The 20,607-nt window shown below is 35.0% G+C and overlaps 1 protein-coding gene across 2 annotated transcripts in view; it reads left to right on the forward strand.

The window, feature by feature from the left end:
• LOC140450320 (nose resistant to fluoxetine protein 6-like) overlaps nucleotides 1-20,607 on the forward strand; it is a 113,366-nt gene that overhangs the window by 79,775 nt on the left and 12,984 nt on the right. For both annotated transcript variants that reach the window (XM_072543896.1, XM_072543897.1), the window contains 3 exons: nucleotides 1,270-1,463; nucleotides 13,086-13,236; nucleotides 19,760-19,958. In XM_072543896.1, the coding sequence (XP_072399997.1) occupies nucleotides 1,270-1,463; nucleotides 13,086-13,236; nucleotides 19,760-19,958 (544 nt within the window). The remainder of the gene's footprint in view (nucleotides 1-1,269; nucleotides 1,464-13,085; nucleotides 13,237-19,759; nucleotides 19,959-20,607) is intronic.

The following is a 20,607-nucleotide window of genomic DNA, read 5'->3' on the forward strand; positions in this document are numbered from 1 at the left end:
ACTTGAGCACGCTGGTTCCAGTATAAATTCATGATGATCCGAATGTCCCTCTCATCCAATCCTACTCTTTGTAGTGCGGTGACCATCTTCTGGTGCTGACAACGGTCAAATGACTTGGCGTAGTCAATAAAACAAATATAGACATCACAACTGACATCGCGGCATCTCTGAAGTAGGACTTGTAAGGTGAAAAGTGCTTCACGTGTACCCATGGAATTGCGGAATCCGAATTGCATTACACCGACATTTTCTTCGAATTTCTTGTAAATTCTGGCATGTATGATTTTAAGAAAAATTTTAAGTGCATTACTCATAAGACTGATAGTTCGGAAATCTTCGCACGTTTTCGCAGATCGTTTTTTTGGTAGCGTTACAAATGTTGACAATAGCCATTCCTCTGGGATATTACCTGAATCGTATATGGCGTTGAACAGTTCAGTTAACTCCTTCGTGCTCACTTCACTTATCACCTTAATAAGTTCAACGGGTATTTCGTCCGGACCTGTAGCCTTACCATTCTTAGACTGTTTTAAAGCAGCCTTTACCTCGCTTTCTAGAATTGACGGCCCTGTCATGGAATTTATTTCCGGAAGGTTGCCTCGGGCGTCCCAGAAAAGTTCTTCGATATATATTTTCCAGGTAACCAACTTCTCCTTCACTGTCGTCGCCAGATTACCGTCTTTATTTATGAGGAGGTGTGTGTTTCTCCTCTTGTATTGACCAGTGGCTTCACGAATCCTTCGGTGGATATTTATATGATCGTGTTTCTCTTGGAGCTCCTCGATTAGTTTACATTTTTCTTGCATCCAGGTCTCCTTCGTATTTCTTTTTTAATTGTCTGGTTGGTTTCTTGGTATTTCTTCGCGTCCCTGTTTTTCATTAATCTTCTTTGCCACCTCACCACGACCCGAAAAACATTTTTCAATCCTTAAAGGGAATGCAAGGGTCTAAATTATCTGTCTTTCTACCGAAGATCACGTAACATGTCACCCAAGAAGAAAAAATTAGCATATCTTTTCGAAAAATTCACGTTTCAAATCGTTAGCATTAAAGCTTAATAGTATGTTTGTATAACTTGTAAAACTACAACTTTTCAGCGTTGCCGTCTCTGTATTTTGTCCATCATACCGTACTAACACATTTAAACTCTTTTTTAAGTGGGTATCCTTGAGAAAATTAGACTGCTATTTATTCATTTTTTATTTATTTACTCTCCTTTTCCAGTTATTATCTTCAAATACGACGTAAAAATATGATTATTGATTTCAGTGTACACCTACAACATGGTATGTAGCACTCGATACGCAATATTTCATCATGCTTTTGCTAGTTTTATGGTATATAAAAAAACATGAAAAATATATGTTGCATATAATTGGAGGTTTATTATCTACAACTATATTAATTACATTCTACATCAACTATATCAACAAGTTGGAAGCTTTGAATATACCAAGGGCAGAGTAAGTATCCTTCTTCTTTATATCTAAATTTCTTTTAACTTTTTACTTAGCGCATCGTCATAACAATGATAAATTGTTTATATTAGATATGTTCATCAGTTCTCTCTTTAATCCAATACAAAATCTTGTGAAAATTCACGCAAATAAATAAAAAATGATAATAAATAAATAATAAAGTTACTTAATTCAATTTTAAAAATATAAAAAACATTATATGAAGTTTCGCGCTAGTCTACAGTACCGGCTATTGTACCACTTTATTTTTCTTCGATATACGTTAAAGTTAAAGCTCCGGGGGAGGACGGTGTCGTTACGGAAGCGATAAAGATAGGAGGCTCAGTACTGATAAGCAAAATTCAAAAGCTCTTTAATCTATGCCTATGGAATCAAAATATCCCAACAAAGTGGAATAATTCAATAACTGTACTCTTACACAAGAAGGGAGATAGAGCAGACCTGAAAAGATACAGACCAATCAGTCTCCTTAACCATCTTTATAAATTATACACCCGAATAATAACGAACAGATTAGAGACAAAGCTGGATTTTTACCAACCTCGGGAACAAGCCGGTTTCCGCCCTAATTATGGCACAAACGATCACCTGCAGTGCCTAAAAACCCTGATAGAAAAAACTAACGAATATAACCGTCCCTTGGCATTGATATTTGTAGACTTTAAAAAGGCGTTTGATACAGTGGAACTACCGTCCATCTTAAGAGCACTACAAGATTGCAGGGTCGACCACAGATATTGTAATATAGTTAAAAATATATATGAAAATGCCACAACCATAAGTATACATTCAGCAACTAATAAAATAAAGATAAAAAGGGGAGTCAGGCAAGGTGATACCATGTCACCAAAGCTGTTCATTACCGTTCTTGAGTATGCATTTAAAAGACTAACATGGTAATAGAAAGGAATATCCATCGATGGAGAAAGATTAAACCATCTACGTTTTGCGGACGATATCGTGCTTCTGTCAGATAATCTGGAAGAGATCAAAGACATGCTCCAAGAACTGAATGACGTACTACAAGAAACTGGGCTGGAGATAAATTTCGAGAAAACCAAAATGATGACCAATATGGTTCCCAGCGAAGAGATACAGATCAATAACAACAAGGTAGAATTAATCGATAAATACACATACTTGGGTCATGAAATTAGAATAACCAGAGACAACCAAACCTGCGAGCTAAATAGACGAATCACGTTGGGATGGGCGGCATATGGAAGGACGAGAGACATTTTTAAAACAAATACCCCAATTCACCTGAAAAGGAAGGCATTTAACCAATGCATCTTACCAGTCTTGACCTACGGAGCAGAGACCCTAACTTTAACGAAAGCTACTGCCAAAAAACTGAGGGTAACACAAAGGCGAATGGAGAGATCAATGCTGGGTCTGACCTTGAAAGATCGCGTGAGAAATGAGGAGATACGCCGACGAACTGGCGTAGACGATATTATACTGCGAATCAATAAACAAAAGTGGAGGTGGGCTGGACATGTTGCTAGAATGGAAGACGGAAGATGGACGAAGAGATTATTGGAGTGGAGACCAAGAGCCGACAAGCGAAGTCGAGGCAGACCACCCACCCGATGGACCGACGACCTAAGGAGAATAGAAACAAACTGGATTGCAGCAGCTAGAGATAGAGAGAACTGGAGACGTTTGGAGGAGGCCTATATTCAACAATGGATGTGAAAATGGGGCTGGATGATGATGATGATACGTTAAAGTTATTCAATATATCATTAGATATCATTAGATATCAACCAATATCAGGCACATATCAATAATAAGCTATTACTGCATGAAACCTCCCAGAACGGCCTTAACGACTTGAATAAATGCATCATAAACGCCTTACAAGAAAGTCACCAAATACACTGTCTTAAAACGCTGCTGGATAAAAGAAGACAAATTAGAAGCGATAAAAATGCAGACAGCCACACTCTAAGAGAAGTGTATAAAGCTGTTTCGAAGACAATCAGGAGAGATTTAAGGAAATTTAAAACCGATAATATTAAACGCACTATAGAGAAAAATACCAGCCTAAAACTTCTACGTATAAAGCTAACGAATGGGAAATGCGATATTTATAAATTAAGAAACAAGCAAAATAAAATAATATCACGTAGAGACGAGTTAACCCTTTAACGGCGAAATTTGCTTTCTTGAACTTTACCATAAAAAAGTATTTATTAGACGACTATAAGTAGGTCTTTAACAGAAATAAAAAGATAATTTTAAAAAAAGTTGTATATTTTGAGAAAAAACGACCGTCACCTTAACGTAACGCTAGCGTAATGTGACATACAAAATTATTTAGTGTGGAAAATTTCGTTACATTCGATACATAAGCCTACATCACACTTTCGGCATTTTGTTATTACACTGGAAGAACACCCCTCACCGGCACATCTTCTTCTTTTCCTTCCTTCATTTGGCACAAGCAAGTGGTTGCGACCATCGCACCTCAAATCATCTGATACCCTGTTCAGACTTACACTGGACCGTGATACTGCCGGCTTTCCTGCTCCCTTTACTGTCTTTATCAATTATGGAACGGTATTCGCCTCTTTTGTTTTGCTTCTGAAAATCTTTATTTTTCATAAGTGGACACGACTTGGGTATGCGGATTGCTCGAATTGTTCCCGTACCATCATAACCATTCTGCTTCAAGTAATATAAAACATTGAAACCCATGAACAAATTGTCGAAATAAAATTTAAATGGCAATTTTCTTACAGCTTCAGGAAACTCTTCAATCATGCCTATCATTGGCGCTATGGTTGTTCCGAATTCTTTTTCGAAGTTGCTTTGTCCTTTTGGATTTTTACCATGATATAAATCAAAACTGACTAAATGCCCTGATGGTGTATTCAGACACCACATCTTGTATCCGAATCTAATGGGTTTTCTACGAATGAACTGCTTACAGGAGTGGCGTCCAAAATACTTTATCATCGATTCATCAAAGTCTAAATGTTCTTCAGGGATCCAGTTTTCTATAAATTTTTGTTTTATAAGATCCATAAAAGTTCTGAGTTTCCATAGTTTGTCTGATTGGTCAGGTTTTGTATTATCTGCACAATGTAAATATTTTATTATTTGTCGAAATCTATCCCTTCGCATAGCGTGACATACCATTTGATTTCTTATATCATCGTTGGAATCCCAATAAAAATCTCTACCGGGTAATTCAGCATAGCCGGATAAAATTAGAATAGCTAAGCAACATTTCATTTCATCGCATGTTATGTTTGGATTTGTTTCATTTAAAAATAATGCATATCTATTAGATTGGTCAACAAGAAACTGTACAATTTGGTCATCTATAAATTTTTCAAACATTTCAGCAGGAGACAAGTACACATTTGAGAATCGATTTGATAGTTAAGGAAATTCTCTTGGAGATGGAATAAGGTCTCCGTCAATCCAACTTATTTGGGTTTTTCCTGGTCGCTCTGATAACTTTTGTGTTACACTACTAGCAAAAGCTTCGACCTGACAATTCTTCTCTTCGTTGTGAATTCTAACTTCAACATGAGCAGTGAGTTGTCTGTTGAGATTATCAATCATTCCGCCATCATTCTCTTCACCAAAGTCTTCATCCGTGAGGACATTTGAGTCTGGAGGTTCTATAAAAATCTCTCTAACGTCGATATCATCATCATAAACCATATTTAGTGCCTCTTCAAGAGTGAAACCAGGCCTAGAATAAAAATAATTATTCTTATTATTTTGCTCCCGCAATCGGCTAGCGTTACGATAACGTAACGGTAAAAAAACGTCTACAAAACGACAAAACCGTGCCAGTTAACTACATGTTTTCTATTTAGTTATACAGTTCAAACATTTGTTTAGTATTATTTGCTTCTAGAATGACCTCTACCACAAAAATATAAATCTATCAGTACTTACTCTAAATGAAACTCCATTTTCTGATCACTCATAACACAACATCAAATTTAACACTTATTAACAAATAAATTAAAAGCAAAATTAACCAATTCTGTCACGTCACAGATTGTTTGACCATCTGACAGTTGTCTAACATAACCTACAAACGGATTTCAGGCTACAGTTGGGACAGAACCATATAAATAGAGTTGGGTGCGGCCGTTACATAAACGTAACACTAGCCATTGATGGGTTAATACAGGTCATTGAGGAGTTTTACGAGGAATTATATGGAAGTAGAGGAGAAGATCAAACAGGAATACAAAGAGCCATTTCAAAGAAGATCATGAATCAAGGTTCCGAACTAATGCCAGAGATAAAGGTAGATGAGACTCGATAAGCATTAAGAAAAATGAAAAATAACAAAGCCTCAGTAGAGGATGGAATTGTAATAAAAGCTATCGTAAATGGAGGAGATATGTTATTAAATAAATTAAGGAAACTGTTTAATCTATGTTTTCAATAAAGAGAGGTGCCCAAAAAATGGAATAATGCTATATCCATCCTTTTACATAAAAAAGGAGATAGAACGGACCTAGAAAATTTAAGAACTATTAGCCTGTTGAACCACATATACAAGCTTTTGACTGGGTTAGGGGCATTAAGATTGGAGAAAAAAAATAGATTTCTACCAACCGAGAGAGCAGGCAGGATTCCGTTCAAATTATGGTACCAATGATCACCTCCATACATTAAAGATACTCATTGAAAAATCTATATAATACAACAAACCTCTTGTCACTTTCATAGATATTCATAAAGCTTTCGACACGATCGAAATAGACAGCCTTATAGAAGCAATTAATGATACCAGGATTGACTATAGATATAGTGAACTTGACTGTTAAGATACATGATAAAACCCGACCAATAAAAATAAAACGTGGGATATGGCAAGGAGATACATTGTCACCGAAATTATTCATAACGGCATTACAGTATGCCTTTAAGACGGTCAATTGGGACCACAGAGGAGTAACACTAAGCTTAACCATCAGAAACCATCATAAACTTACAGAAAAGCTTAACCATCTTCGTTTCGCAGATGACATTGTTCTTATCACAGATAATTTAGAAGCCACATATATGTTAAATGAATTGGACTTTGATGTTCCCCAATAACCATTTAAGACAAAGTGGTAGAACTGGTGGAGAAATATACGTATTTCGATCATGAAATAAGAATCAGCAGGGATAACCAAACATGCGAAATCCAAAGACGAATTACTTTAGTGTGGGCAGCCTTTGGAAAACTGCGATACACACTTAGGGTCAACATACCAATTAGCCTCAAAAGAAAAGTATTTGACCAATGCGTATTACCGGTCATGACCTATTGGGCAGAAACTATGACTCTAAGCGAGACTACGGTTTCGAAATTGAGAGTGGCACAGAGACGAATAGAACGGCCTATGCTGGTAGTGAAGTTGCAGGACCGAATAAGAAACGAAGATCTGAAAAGAAGGATGAGTTTTGCTTATGTTGTGGAACGCATAGCGGAACTGAAATGCAACTGGGCAGGCCATGTAGCTAGAATGCACAAATCACGATATACGAGCAAAATTACAAATCGGAGGGCAAGAGCATACAAACGTAATAGAGGAGGACCACCTACACGTTGGGCTGACGACATCAGGCGTATCTCAAAAAAATGGCAACAAAGAGCACAAAATCGTAAATAATGGAGGAGTTTAAGGGAGGCCTATGTCCAGCTATGGACATGATAAATGAAGACTGGATGATGATGATACGTTAAAGTTAGTTTTTATTTTGTTTATTATTGCAATCTCGGAAAATAGTCGATAATCTTGCACTGATATTGCCAACATGTTTGATAACTCAAAATCAATGATCTATCGTTATGTTATATGTTGTAGAGAATCTGCGGAATATGTTAGAAGATGAGGTATATCAGAAATACGATCAAGCATGGCTATAGATGGTCGACTGTACTATTGCAAACATTTTGAAACAGCAGTTAGAACAAGAACCGAATTGTAAGAAGTTCGTGCAACTGAAATAAGTAAGCGTATAAATAAAAAATGCTTAAATGAGCTGGTTTGAATTCCTGCAGATTAGGAAAAGCCTTAAAATTTCAGAGATGTCATCGATTAGGACTACTAGCCTTTGTTAGATAACATCAAAATTAATAATGATGATTGTCTTCATTAACTCCATTACTGGAATGGAAAACGCATAGGGACTCACAAAAAGACAAAATAAGCAGTTTAATTTTAGTTCAACGGGTTCTTTTGGAGGAAGCTCAATTACGAAATGGGGAGGTATACTTATGTTTAGGGGCACGCACAGATTTGATGTTGCAGTATGGGATCGAAGGACACACGTTAGATAGTAGTAGCCTCTTTGTAGGTATAATAAGTCTACGAATAGATATTATTTTATTTCTTACAGAAATAGTGGGATAATTTTTTAAAAGATCAATTACTACTTCGGATACATAAAAAGATAGATGCATATATGATGGTTAGAAATACGTGAAGCAAAGGTTATTTCTTTAGGGGTAACAATTTCGCCAATTGCCTTGGTGTAATAAAATAGCACTACTTCTGGGATAGCGTTTATAACAATGGCTTAAATTCTACTGAGACACGATATTGCTGTTATAGTTTATCTGTGTGATTTTGGTTACTGCAACGAAGCTAGGTCGAGCTGTTTGTAATCATGATGCCATAATTCTCATTTTTTTAAGCGCTTCTCTCTATTCGAATTGCCGAATATAGGCCTCTCCTAATTCTCGCCATTCATCTCTGTTGTTTGTAAGACATTTCCACACTGGTCCTGCAGTTCTTTTAATATCGTCGCTCCAGCGCATTTGCGGTCTTCCTCGTGGTCTGTTGACTTCATATGGCCGCCAATTCTCGATTTCTTTATTCTATCGGCCATCCTTAAGACGTTCGTTATGTCCAGCCCATTTCCATTTTGAGTGTAGCTGCCTGTTCGACAGAATCTTTTACTTTTGTTTACGAATGTCCTCATTGGTTCTATGGTCTTTGAGTGAGATACCTAGTATCTGCCGTTCCATAGCTCTCTTTTTTCTGATCTTCTCCACGTTTATTTTAGTGAATGTCCAGGTTTGAGCTCCATATGTAAGTACAGGTAGGATGCATGAATTAAACACTTTGGTTCGCAGTCTTTGAGGTATACTTTTATTTTAAATTACATATGAGAATCTTCCAAATGCTGCCCATCCCATTTTTACACGTCTGCTTATTTCGGTAGTCTGATTTTCTTTGCTTACCTTGGCATTTTGGCCCAGATATGTATATTCATCTACGTGTTCTATCTCTGTCCCTTGGATGTTTATCATAGGTTTGTCATCTTCGTTTGACATTAGTTAAGTTTTGCTGAAATTCATTTTCAGCCCTTTTTTAGGGATTCTGTGTGTAGCTCTTCAATCATAGTATTCAGTGCATTCCACGTGTCGGCTATTAGTACTACATCATCTGCATATCTAGGATGGTTCAATTATCTTCCGTTAATAGGGATTCCCTTATTTTACCAGTCTATTGACTTAAAAATATCTTCTAGGGCATCTGTAAATAATTTTGGAGTTATTTTGTCTCCTTGTCTTACGCCTCGGTTGATTTTTACTGGTCTTGTTTCGATTCCATTGCCCAACGTCACTATCATTTCAGCTTGTTCTTAAATATTATGTATTATTATTCTGTACCTAGAGTCGATCTGGTTGTTGACTAATGCTTCTTCTATTGCCCAAAGTTCTACACTATCAAAAGCTTTTTCATAATCTATAAAAGCCAGACACAATGGAAGATTGTATTCGTTAGTCTTTTCTATTAGGATTTTCAAAGTATATAGATGGTCACAGGTGCTGTACCCTTTTCTAAATCCGGCTTGTTCTACTGGTTGATAACCGTCAAATTTAATTGTTAACCTGTTTGTAACAATCTTTGTAAAGGTTTTGTAAAGTTGTGAAATTGGTCGATAATTTTTCAGGCCTGTGGTGTCTCCCTTTTTGTGTATTTGTATTGTTTCAACGGTATTCCATTGTTCGGGTACGTTGCCTTCGAATAGACATTTATTAAATAGTATTTTTAGATATGTGATGGCTTCTTCTCCGCCTTCCTTCAGCATTTCTGCTAGGATTTCATCGCTTTCAGGAGCTTTATTCCTTTTTATTTCTTTTACTGCCCTTTCTATTTCTTCGTGGCTTATTTCGGGCATCACTTCTGAGTTGACATTTGTTATCTGCCTTTTCAAGTTCTGCTTTGAGGAGTTAGGGAGATCGTTTCTGGAAAGATACAGATCGGCGTAGAACTTTTCAATTGAGTTTGCTGTATCAGATTTACTTTTTTCTAGTTGTCCTTGTTCATTTTTAATGGTTATTATCTTTTTCTTTCCTGATTTCAGTTTGGTGCATAAGACTTCGATTTTTCTGTGTGACTTGTTCTATACGGTCTTCTTGATGTTTTTTAATGTCCTCTTTTATCTGTTTTCTTATTACTCAATTAAGTTCCTTATATTCTGCAGTATCTCTTTTGTTTTGTCTCAATTCTCATTTGTACAATGAGAATTTAAACCAACAAAAATTTGTGCCATAGATCTTGTTTCTCTCTCTCTTTTACGTGCCGCAACCCGACCGCCCGTCCTATCATCAGCGCTTTACTAACGATTAATAAACAATATTTTAGAATTAAATACGCCCAAAATACTTATCGGGAAATAATAGAACAAGGTTTGAACTTTAAGTCTTTGGTAAATTAAAAAAGTAAAACAGAATTACAAAAAAATAGTTTTTTTTGTAATTTACAAAAAAATAAAACATAATTAGTTTGTTCAAAATGGTCCAAAGGATTTAAAAAAATTTGTACGGACCAAAAAAATTGCTTTAACAAAATTTGAACAACTGTTCTCCTGATTTACCTCTTGAACCTTATTTTGGTGTATCTCATGAAAGTGATTATGCAAAAAAATCTAATGGAAATATTTTTCCGAACCAACCCGAGGTTTTTGCCTTGTCTAATTGGTCTTGGGAAATATAAATATATCCCTATTCTTTAACTGTAAAGTGATTTGTTTCTCGTTTTAACAAATTTTTCTACCAAAATTAGTATTTATGAATTAGGATTAACAAGTAGTTTTAAAATTTGCAAAAAATATGCAGGCTGTCCCATTTAAATTAAATAACCTAACAATGCATTGGTGGCGCCCCATATTGGAACACCAGCAGTGGCGCCAAGTCTGACAGACCCAAAATTCAATAATTGATTAATTAGAAAATAAAATCAATACTGGTGTATTATCTATAGCTTTACTTCTTTATGAATATCGTTTAAACAATGAAATTTAATTTGGGCCCAATAAATAATATAACCTTCCAAAATAATAAATGATGGATGTTCATGAATTGTGAAAAATAAAACAAGGGTTCATGCAAATTAACTTTTATTTTATTAAGGGTACAAAACATTAAAATATAAGATTTATTTGTCAAAACTGATCCTATGAGTTGCACTTGTAAACATTTTGTGGGTGCAATATACAATCAGGGCACAGAAACTGGGCATGTGTTAAACAAATAAATTTTATGCACACTTGACAAAAATAACGAGTCTTACTGTCTTTAACCGCAAAAACTACATCGTTTTAAATTTTCGGGATTACCTATTGGAAGTTCACTTGAAGTTCCAGCCACTTCTTGGCGTCGGTTGAGAATAGCTGGAGAGATGTTTTCCACCATGGAGCGACGCTTTAGATGCTGGTAGATTAGCTCTGCGGCCAAACCTTTTATGTATATTCTACGAAGCAAATTATGATTTTGATTATTGGCCAGATGTATAATTTGGGAGTTTATTCCAGCCACATTCATAAGTGAATAAAAAATCACCATTGGTCATCTCCGGGTATTTCGAGTTACATTATACGTGGCACAAAGTTCGTCAACGGTGTCGACCCCACCTTTAGTTGAGTTATAAAACGTTATAATCTCTGGCTTCTGTTGATCATTTGTTGATTCGCCTATTTGATCATTATTGTGCATACTTGAGGCTAGTATGGCATTTTTCCCTTCTCTGGTACATATGATACTATTGTAGTATTTTCTTGAAATCCAAACATACTTAAATAAACAGTCGATATTTGTTGTTTAGAAACTCCAACGGTAATTATCTTTGGTTTTTTCTCACTGTACCAACGTATGTCAGATTGTGATCACAACGAAGTTTTGTAATAACTTCAAAGCTAGTAAACCAATTATCACACGTAAGGTTTCTTCCAGCACCCGATATTGGACCAAAGGCAAAGCTTTTTAATACATATTTGTTTGGTTTGGAAGGAATATAGTTTTTAAAACCTTCTTCTTCCCCGAAATGACTCGAGTTTTTCATCTATAGTGTCATACTCGCTAATTGTATAGGCATTTTTGCTATTTTTTACAAAACTTGTAAACAGTTGTCTTATACGTGCTAGCTTATCAGACAATTTTCTTTCGTCTCGAATTTCTAAATCATCAGATCTAAGATTCATCAGTCTTAACAAAAATAAAAAACGTTGCTGCGACATTGTTAACTAAAACATTTTAAACCCGCTGTCATTTCGCTCCCACAACTCTTCTGTGCTTAACCGATTACTTTTTAAACACCCAGCTAAATAGAGCAATCCTAGTAAAGCTACATCAGTATTTTTAGCAGAACGGGCTCTGTTATACATGACTTTCATTTGATCTATATATTTGTTCGTACTTTCAATAATAATTTTTAAAATATCTTCGGAAAAAAACAAATTCCAACAATCAATTATGGATTTGGCATTCTTGAAATATGCTTTAACACCCGGTAAGTGAAAAACTTTATTAAATTGGCGAGTTTTTACCGTTTGCACTGGGTAAAGTTTTTTCCAGACTGTTCCATCTTTGCCTATAAAAGTAGCAATCCGTGATACTTTTGCTGGTATTACATCCACTTCACAATCATCGCCATCACCCTCTTGTTCAGTATCTGAATCTGAAAGATGTTCCTCTATGTTATCTACTTCATCCTCTGATTTAATGTCATCAAAATGTTGTTCTGTGCCAGTTTCTACTTCCTCAACCAATTTAAGTAGACAACTTTGCCCCTTTTCATAACTCATTGTGAGAAAAATAATAAATTTGACTAAGCAAAATATAAAATACTACATGTTTACATAATAGAATACATAATATCAGCAAAATTACTCACCACTTGTTAAATAAATTCCAAGCAATGAATATAAAACAACAGTCACTGGAGTTACTTAAGTGGTGGCGCCAAGTCTAATGAACCCAAATTGGCTAAATCTGGCAAAAGTTCTCTGCTCGACGGTCGATGCAATAATAAATATTAGTAAGGTACCGATAGCACGAAGTTCATAGTTTAAATCCCACTCTTTTTATACTGTCTAGTACGACGCTTGGGTCTGAGAGACTTGGCGCCACCGCTGCAGGGTTAAAGGTATTTCCAGTAAAATTAGAAGTAGAATAATAACAAAAATAGGGCATCAGATACACTTGTTACGTATCACTGTACTTGCATACAAAGTTTCATGAATATCATCTTTATTTTTCAAGGATATTTACTTGATTCCATACTATATCCCAACCCTGTATAATGTAATCTGATTATTATTCTGATGTTTTTATTTTATTTCTAGAATTGTATATAACATGAAAAACCTTAGAGGAAATCCACATTGGCATAAACAGTTTATGTCGCCCTCTGGAAACACATGTGGTCCCCTTCTTGGTATTATCTATGGTTATATCATACATAAAACAAAAAATGTCGAGATGTTCAAAGAAAAGGTATATTATTTCTGAAGACGTATGTACTGATAATTCATTTTTCTAGGCTTATATATTCAAAACACGATACTCTAAAAAAATTGAAGTTTAGCTCAGTTTGCGGTCTCCATAAAGTTAAAATTATTATGTAAATAATTCAGATAAACAACATACATATATAAGCAGTCCTCATCTACCGTTAGGTTTTGAGGAAAGTGATTCTTCTTCTTCTTCTTCTTCTTGATGTGTCTATCCGTTATGAATGTTGGCGATCATCATGGCAATCTTTATCTTATCTGCAGCAGCGCGGAAAAGCTGCACATATGTTGTATTGAACCAAATTCTATGGTTCTTTAACCAAGATGTTCTTCTTCCTGAACCTCATTTTTCAAATATTTTTCCTTGCAGGATGGCTTGGAGGAGAGCATATTTGGATTCATTTCGCATAATATGTCCGAAGAATTGTAACTTTCGAGATTTGATGGTGGTCAGTACCTCTCGGTTCTTATTCATTCTTCTGAGGATCTTCTCATTTGGGTCTCGGTCAGTCCATGGGATCTTAAGTATTTTCGATATAGCCACATCTGAAATGCTTCCAGTTTTCTGCACATGTCTTCGTTCAATGTCCACGATTTAACACCATAAAAAAGAACAGAGAAGACGTAGAATCGCAGCATCCTTACTTTTGTATCAAGAGAGAGGTTGTGACTTTTGAAGAAGGCCCCCATCCGATTAAAGGTGGATCTAGCTTTTCCGATGCGTGCTCTAATCTCCTGGTTGTTGGTTAATTCTTCATTTATTATGGTGCCGAGGTAGTTGTAGTGCGTCACTCTTTCTACAGGAGATTGGTTGACGTAGAGTTGACCTTCTGTTATCCTTTTCTTGCTAATTATCATAAGTTTTGTCTTTTTAACGTTTATATTGAGTCCATATTGTTGACTGTAATACGTGATTTTGTTCATAAGAACTTGTAGGTCTTCTAAGTTGTCCGCAAATACTATGGTGTCATCTGCATATCTGAGGTTATTTAGCCGGTAACCATTTAATAGAATACCTTTTTCAGTTTCGTGCAAAGCTTCGATAAATGTTCTTTCAGAGTACAGATTGAAGATTAGAGAAGACAAAATACACCCTTGCCTCACTCCACGTATGATTTTCACATAGTCAGTGTGTTCACCTTCAACTCTGAGATTTGCTGTCTGATTCCAGTAAAGATTTCTAATTATTTTCAGATCTTCTTCTTCAAGTGCCATTTTCGTTCCGAAGGTTGGCGATCATCAGGGCTATACGTATTTTCGAAACTGCTGACCGAAACAATTCGTTGCTGCTACAGCTATACCATTCCCGTAGATTCTTTAGCCAGGAGTTTCGTCTTCTTCCTATGGACCTTTTTCCTGCTATTTTCCCTTGCATAATTATTCGAAGCAGTTCATATCTTTCGCCTCTTGTAATGTGTCCCAAGTATTGCAGTTTTCGTTTTTTGATCGTAAATATGACTTCCTTTTCTTTATTCATTCTTCTCAAGACCTCGACATTTGTGTCTCTCTCGGTCCATGATATTCTCAGGATTCTGCGATACATCCACAGTTCAAATGCCTCTAATTTTTTGGTATCAATCTTTTTCAACGTCCATGACTCCATTCCGTAGAACAGCACAGAAAGTACGTAACATCTCATCAGGCGAAGTTTCATTTCAAGGCTCAAATCTCTTCCGCAGAACACTCTCTTCATTTTAGTGAATATGGATCTGGCTTTTTCTATTCTTATTTTGATTTCTGCTGAGCTATCGTTGTCTTCATTTATAAAAGTGCCTAAATATTTGTATTTGCTAACTCGATCGATAATTTCATTGTGTAAATATAAATTTTGGACATTTTGTGTTGATTTCGATATTACCATAAATTTAGTTTTCCTTATGTTCAAAGATAGTCCATATTCTTCGCTGTAGTCTGCTATCTTATTCACCAATGTCTGTAGCTCTTCAAGTGTTTCTGCGATCAGAACGGTGTCGTCGGCAAATCTCAGATTGTTTAATCTAACACCATTTATTTTAATACCTACGGATTGCTCAGAGAGTGTTCTATTCATTACGTCTTCGGAATAGAGATTAAACAGGGTTGGTGACAGTATACACCCTTGTCTCACACCTCGCTTTATTTCGATTTCTTCAGTGGTATTATTCTCTACTCTCACTACTGCTTTCTGATTGTAGTACATATTTGCTATTAGTCGGATGTCTCGTTTATCTAAATTCTTTTCTGTCAGGAGTCTGATTAGGTGATCATGCCGCACTTTATCAAAGGCCTTGTTGTAATCTATGAAACACATACATGAATCTATGAAATACATCTTGATTTATGTCAAGACATCTTTGAGACATAACGTTCAGTGCAAACAACGCCTCTCTTGTTCCAAGTCCATTTCGGAATCCAAACTGGGTATTATTGATGTCCATTTCCAGTTTTCTGTGTACTCTAGAGTGTATAATTTTCAGAAATATTTTCAGTACATGGCTCATCAGACTGATTGTACGGTAATCACTGCATTGTTTGGCATTTATCTTTTTTGGTATAGTAACAAAGGTGGATAAAAGCCATTCTTGTGGTATTTTTCCTGATGTATAAATGCTATTGAAAAGTTTAACCAAAATGTGAATCGAGTCTTTTTCTATTAGTTTAAGGATTTCCGTTGGTATTTCATCTGGACCTGGGGCTTTACCATTTTTCATTCTTTTTAGTGCGTACATTACTTCTTCTTCCGTTATTTCTGGACCTTCGTCTCCTTGTATGTTACTTAGCTCAGATTGTTGTCTATCATCTGCAAAGAGTTCTTCAATATAGTTTTTCCATGTCTTCAACTGTTCTTCTAGTTCTGTTATTATGTTTCCGTTGACATTATACAGGGTATTTGGCTGCTTACGTTTTTGTGTACCTGTAAGTTCTTTCACTTTTTTATGTACATTAAAAATATCATGTTTTGCCTGCAATTGCTCTATTTCTTCACATTTTCTTTTATAAAAATCTTCTTTTGCTATTCTGATTTCTATTTTGATTTCTTTCTGTATTTGTTTATACCTTTGTTCGTTTTTTCCTTTCATTATTCTCCGATTGTCCATGAGAAGAAGGATCTTATCAGTCATCCACCTTTGCTTTATTTTTGGTTTTTCTTTAGTCAGAATTTTCTTCATAGGACCTGTTATCGCCATTTTTACGTTTTGCCATTTTTTATCTATGTTGTTCGTTGGCTGAGATGTTTCTTTTTCATGAAGTATTTTGAAATTATTATTAATACATTTTTGCAGTTTCTCCTTTACCTCCAGGTTACATAAATGACTGACGTCTATCTGATTTGCTCTTCTTTTCTGCTCCAATCTTTTTAGTTTAATACTCATTTGCGCTATTAGAGGGTTATGGTCTGAAAAGACATCTGCGCCTGGGTAAGCTTTAACGGATTTTAAGGAGTTTCTGTATCGTTCGTTTATCAGTAAAAAATCAATCTGGTTTCGAATTATTCTTTCGCCATTGTCCTGGGGTGATTTCCACGTATAAAGTCTTCTCTTTGGTAAGTTGAAGAATGTATTAGATGCAATCATGTTATTCTCCTGGCAGAATTGAAGTAGTCTGTCACCTCGTTCATTTCTTTTACCGAGTCCGTATTCTCCTACATGTTTTCCACTTTTTCCTTTACCAATTTTTGAGTTAAAATCACCTAGAATTACGGTAATGTCTCGTGGTTTCGTCGATTTTAATACTTGATTGATTTCTTCGTAGAATTGTTCAATTTCGTCCTCGGATTTATCTGCAGTAGGTGCATTTTCAGATCTTGGTTGTTAATTCCTGTTTTTTTTTAGTATTTGCATCATCTTGACGTGCTGTACTCGATCAAATGTTTTCTCTTAATCAACCAGACATGCGTATACGTCGCAGTTGACGTCTCTGCATCATCTCTGAAATAAGACTTGTACTGACAACAAAGCCTCTCTAGTATTAACAGGATTTGTGAACTGGTTGGGGGAAATTTGACTTTCACACAGCTTGTAGATTCTCTTATGAATTATCTTTAGGAACAATTTTAGGAGATGACTCATGAGGCTTATAGTATTGTAATCTTCGCATTTTTTGGCTCCTGGTTTTTTTGGAAGTGTAATAAACTCAGATTTCAGCCATTCTGGTGGTATTTCTCCAGAGTTTTATATGTTGTCGAATATCTTTGCGATTATTACTATTAATTCGTTGTCCTATAGTTTGAGTAGATCTGCTTGTATATTATCAGGGCCTGTTGCTTTGCCATCCTTTACCTGTGTTATTGCAGAATAAACTTCCTGCAGTAATATTCTTGGTCTTAGTCTTTTTCGCTTATTTGTGTTGCTTCTTGCCAAGATTTACCCTTATTTTGTAATATCTTTGCTATGTCAATATTCCACTCTTTTATTGGTCTGCTTCTTCTGTTTTGTTCCTAGTGGTTGAGATTGCGAAACTCTTTTCACTTGCCTGTTACTGTCATGTCATTCGTGTTATATTACCAAACCATGCTAATTTTTTCTCCTTCATTGTATCAAATAACGGTTTAATTTTAAGTATGTATCTGATTTCTTCATTTTTGAGTCTATCTGTCCTTTTTGTCTTTACCGTTCTTCTGAGGTATTGCATCTCTTCTGCTCTGGTGTCTTCTGTGTAAGATTCAATTTTCTGCTTCGTATATCAGCATTGGCCTATATATTGTTTCATATATTGTTATCTCCGTTTTCCTTGATATTTCTTAGTTGTTGAGGAATCCTCTATTTAAAGCCTGAAAAAGTTTTCCTTCACTCTCTAGTCTATTGTTCGTCTTCGATACTTCCTTTGTAATTTATTACTGTTCCCAGATATTTGTATACGTTTTTTCCTTTATTTTTTGTTGCTTTATTACCACTTTAATTTGGTTTTCCGTGCCTTTTTTTTGTTATTTTCATTATCTGTGCCATCTTTTTATTTACATTTAGATTGTATTTTTTTGCTTCTGAGTTCCATTTTTCTAAATTGTGCTTCAGTTTTCTTGCTGTTTCGGTGAATAATATTATCTGCAAATACCCATATCTCCTCATTTATCGTTTGCATTCTATTTCATCCTACACAGTATTTTTTAAAGGTTATCTTCATTCTTTCACTATCTAATGAATTTCTAAAAAGTACTGGGCTTAAAATATATTCTTGTCTAACTCCTTGCGTTGTTTCAAATGGTTAAAATTGCATATTTTGTGTTTGCAAGCCACTTTTAGTTACTTCTCTATAGGTCTTCGCTTACTTGTTTCTTTTTCAGGCTCTCCCATGTCAATCTTTTCGATTGAATCAAATTCCGTGTCTATAAAACTTACGTATACTTCTTTATTTTTCTTTAAGGCTTCATCTATTACCTGTTGCATAGTGAATATATGGTCTTGTGTGTTATGTCCTTGTCTGAATCCACTTTGTACGTCCTCTAGTTTATGTTCTATTTCTATCCTGATTTTTCTTTCTATTCGTATTTCGTATAATCTTGCAGCTGCAGATAATTAAGATATGCCTCTTTAGTTCTGTTATTTTTTCTTCCATATTATAATATATAATTAATTAAAATATTATATAATAATATTTTCTTTGCTTTTTCCCCTATTTTAACATTTTTGGACCATCTTCATCGCTCCCAAGAGCCTCTTCAGTGTTTATCTTTCCTATTGCTTCCTCTAGTTCTTCTTCCTGTATAAATTCTGTTTTCTCCGTGTTTTCCTCTAATCCGCCATTTACGTTGTTTTCATTTTCTTTTGCTTTTCCTTACTCTCCGTTTAATAGCTGTTCTAAATGTTTTTTTCATCTTTTCATTATATTCTTGTCGTCGGTTAATATTGTTCCGTTTTTGATCATTGTTTGTTTTAGTTTTATTTCTTTGTTGCTTCGTAGGTTTTTCAATGTTCTATAAAAGAATTTTCATTTTCATAACAAAAAATACATTTTCTTTACTAGTTTCTTCCATTTTTTCTCCCAGCCTGTCCCAGCTGTGCTTTTTCTCATTTTTGACTATCTCATTAGTTTTTATTCTCTGTATTTTGTATCTTTCATATTTTTGTTGCGTTTTGTTTTTGGGTAATCTTTCGAAAATTTCTTCTTTTCTTTTATATCAATTTTTACCTTCTTATTTCACCAAGGTGTCCGTTTCTTCTTCCTATTATTTCTTGTAGTCCCACATACTAGTTTTTCTGTATTTATCATAGCACTTCTAAATTTTTCCATTCTTCTTCTACTATTTTTGTCATTTCTCCTTCCTTATCCATTTCGTTCTCTAACTCCTCCTTATATCTTTCTTTGTTTTCTCCCTTAGTTTATGTATTTTAATTATTTCCTTGAACACGAAAATGCAACCTTGACTAACGAAAATTTAAAAAATCCTAAAATTATATGCCCACATTATTTATAGTCACCCTCAGACTACATTTTATTCTATAATTATACTAATTATAAGATCTGAATACAATTCTGTATACTTGGAAACTAATTATAAGACCTGAATAAAACTGATTGTTTCATTTTAGAGAACAATGTGGAAAATATTATATTATATATTCTCTTATGTTCCGTCGCTAGGGATTATAATAATTCCAGGTTGGTACGTGTTAGTACTCAAACCTGAATATGATCCATTTATGGCTTCTTTCATCGCCGTGATTGGCAGACCTATATTTATTTTATCAGTAGGATTTGGAATATATGGATGCTTGCACGGTATTGGTGGTAAGTAAAAATTTACTATGTACATTTGTTTTCTTATACAGCTTATAAATCCAGAATGTTTATAAAGCCTTAGTGCTTATTTCGATAAATAATTGTATAAGGTAAATGCACCAATACCTGACCATGTACCAGTTGATGACACTTTCCTGTTTATATTAATTTTTTGATTAACAAAGTTTTATTTGTGTCTTGTTTCTTTCATTTTTCTTCTTGATTGAGCTCGGCTTATAGCTAGTATATGCGTGTTATCTATGTATACTAAGTCCTTTAGTTGATGCAATGTTATTCTCGAAAGACTGTTCGCGTAATTATTTTTCCCTGTTATATTCTATTTCATAGTCGTATTCCTCTAGATCTAGTCTGATCCTCGTAAGTTTTGAGGTAGTGTCCTTCATTGAAAATACGTGTGTTAAGGGTTTATGATCCGTTTTTACCAAAAATGTTGGTGCTCCATATAAATAACATTTGAAACGGTTAATTCCCCAATGAATTGCTAGTAATTCCTTGATGATTATAGGTTTATTACATTCTCCTTTACTAAAACTTCTTGATGCGTATGCTATCGGTAGGTCTATTCCGTTTTAGTTTTGACTTAAAATTGCTGAACAACTCTCGTTGGATACGTCTGTTGTTAAAATGATTTGTTTAG

This window comes from Diabrotica undecimpunctata, chromosome 9, assembly GCF_040954645.1.
Source record: "Diabrotica undecimpunctata isolate CICGRU chromosome 9, icDiaUnde3, whole genome shotgun sequence".
NCBI lineage: Eukaryota > Metazoa > Arthropoda > Insecta > Coleoptera > Chrysomelidae > Diabrotica > Diabrotica undecimpunctata.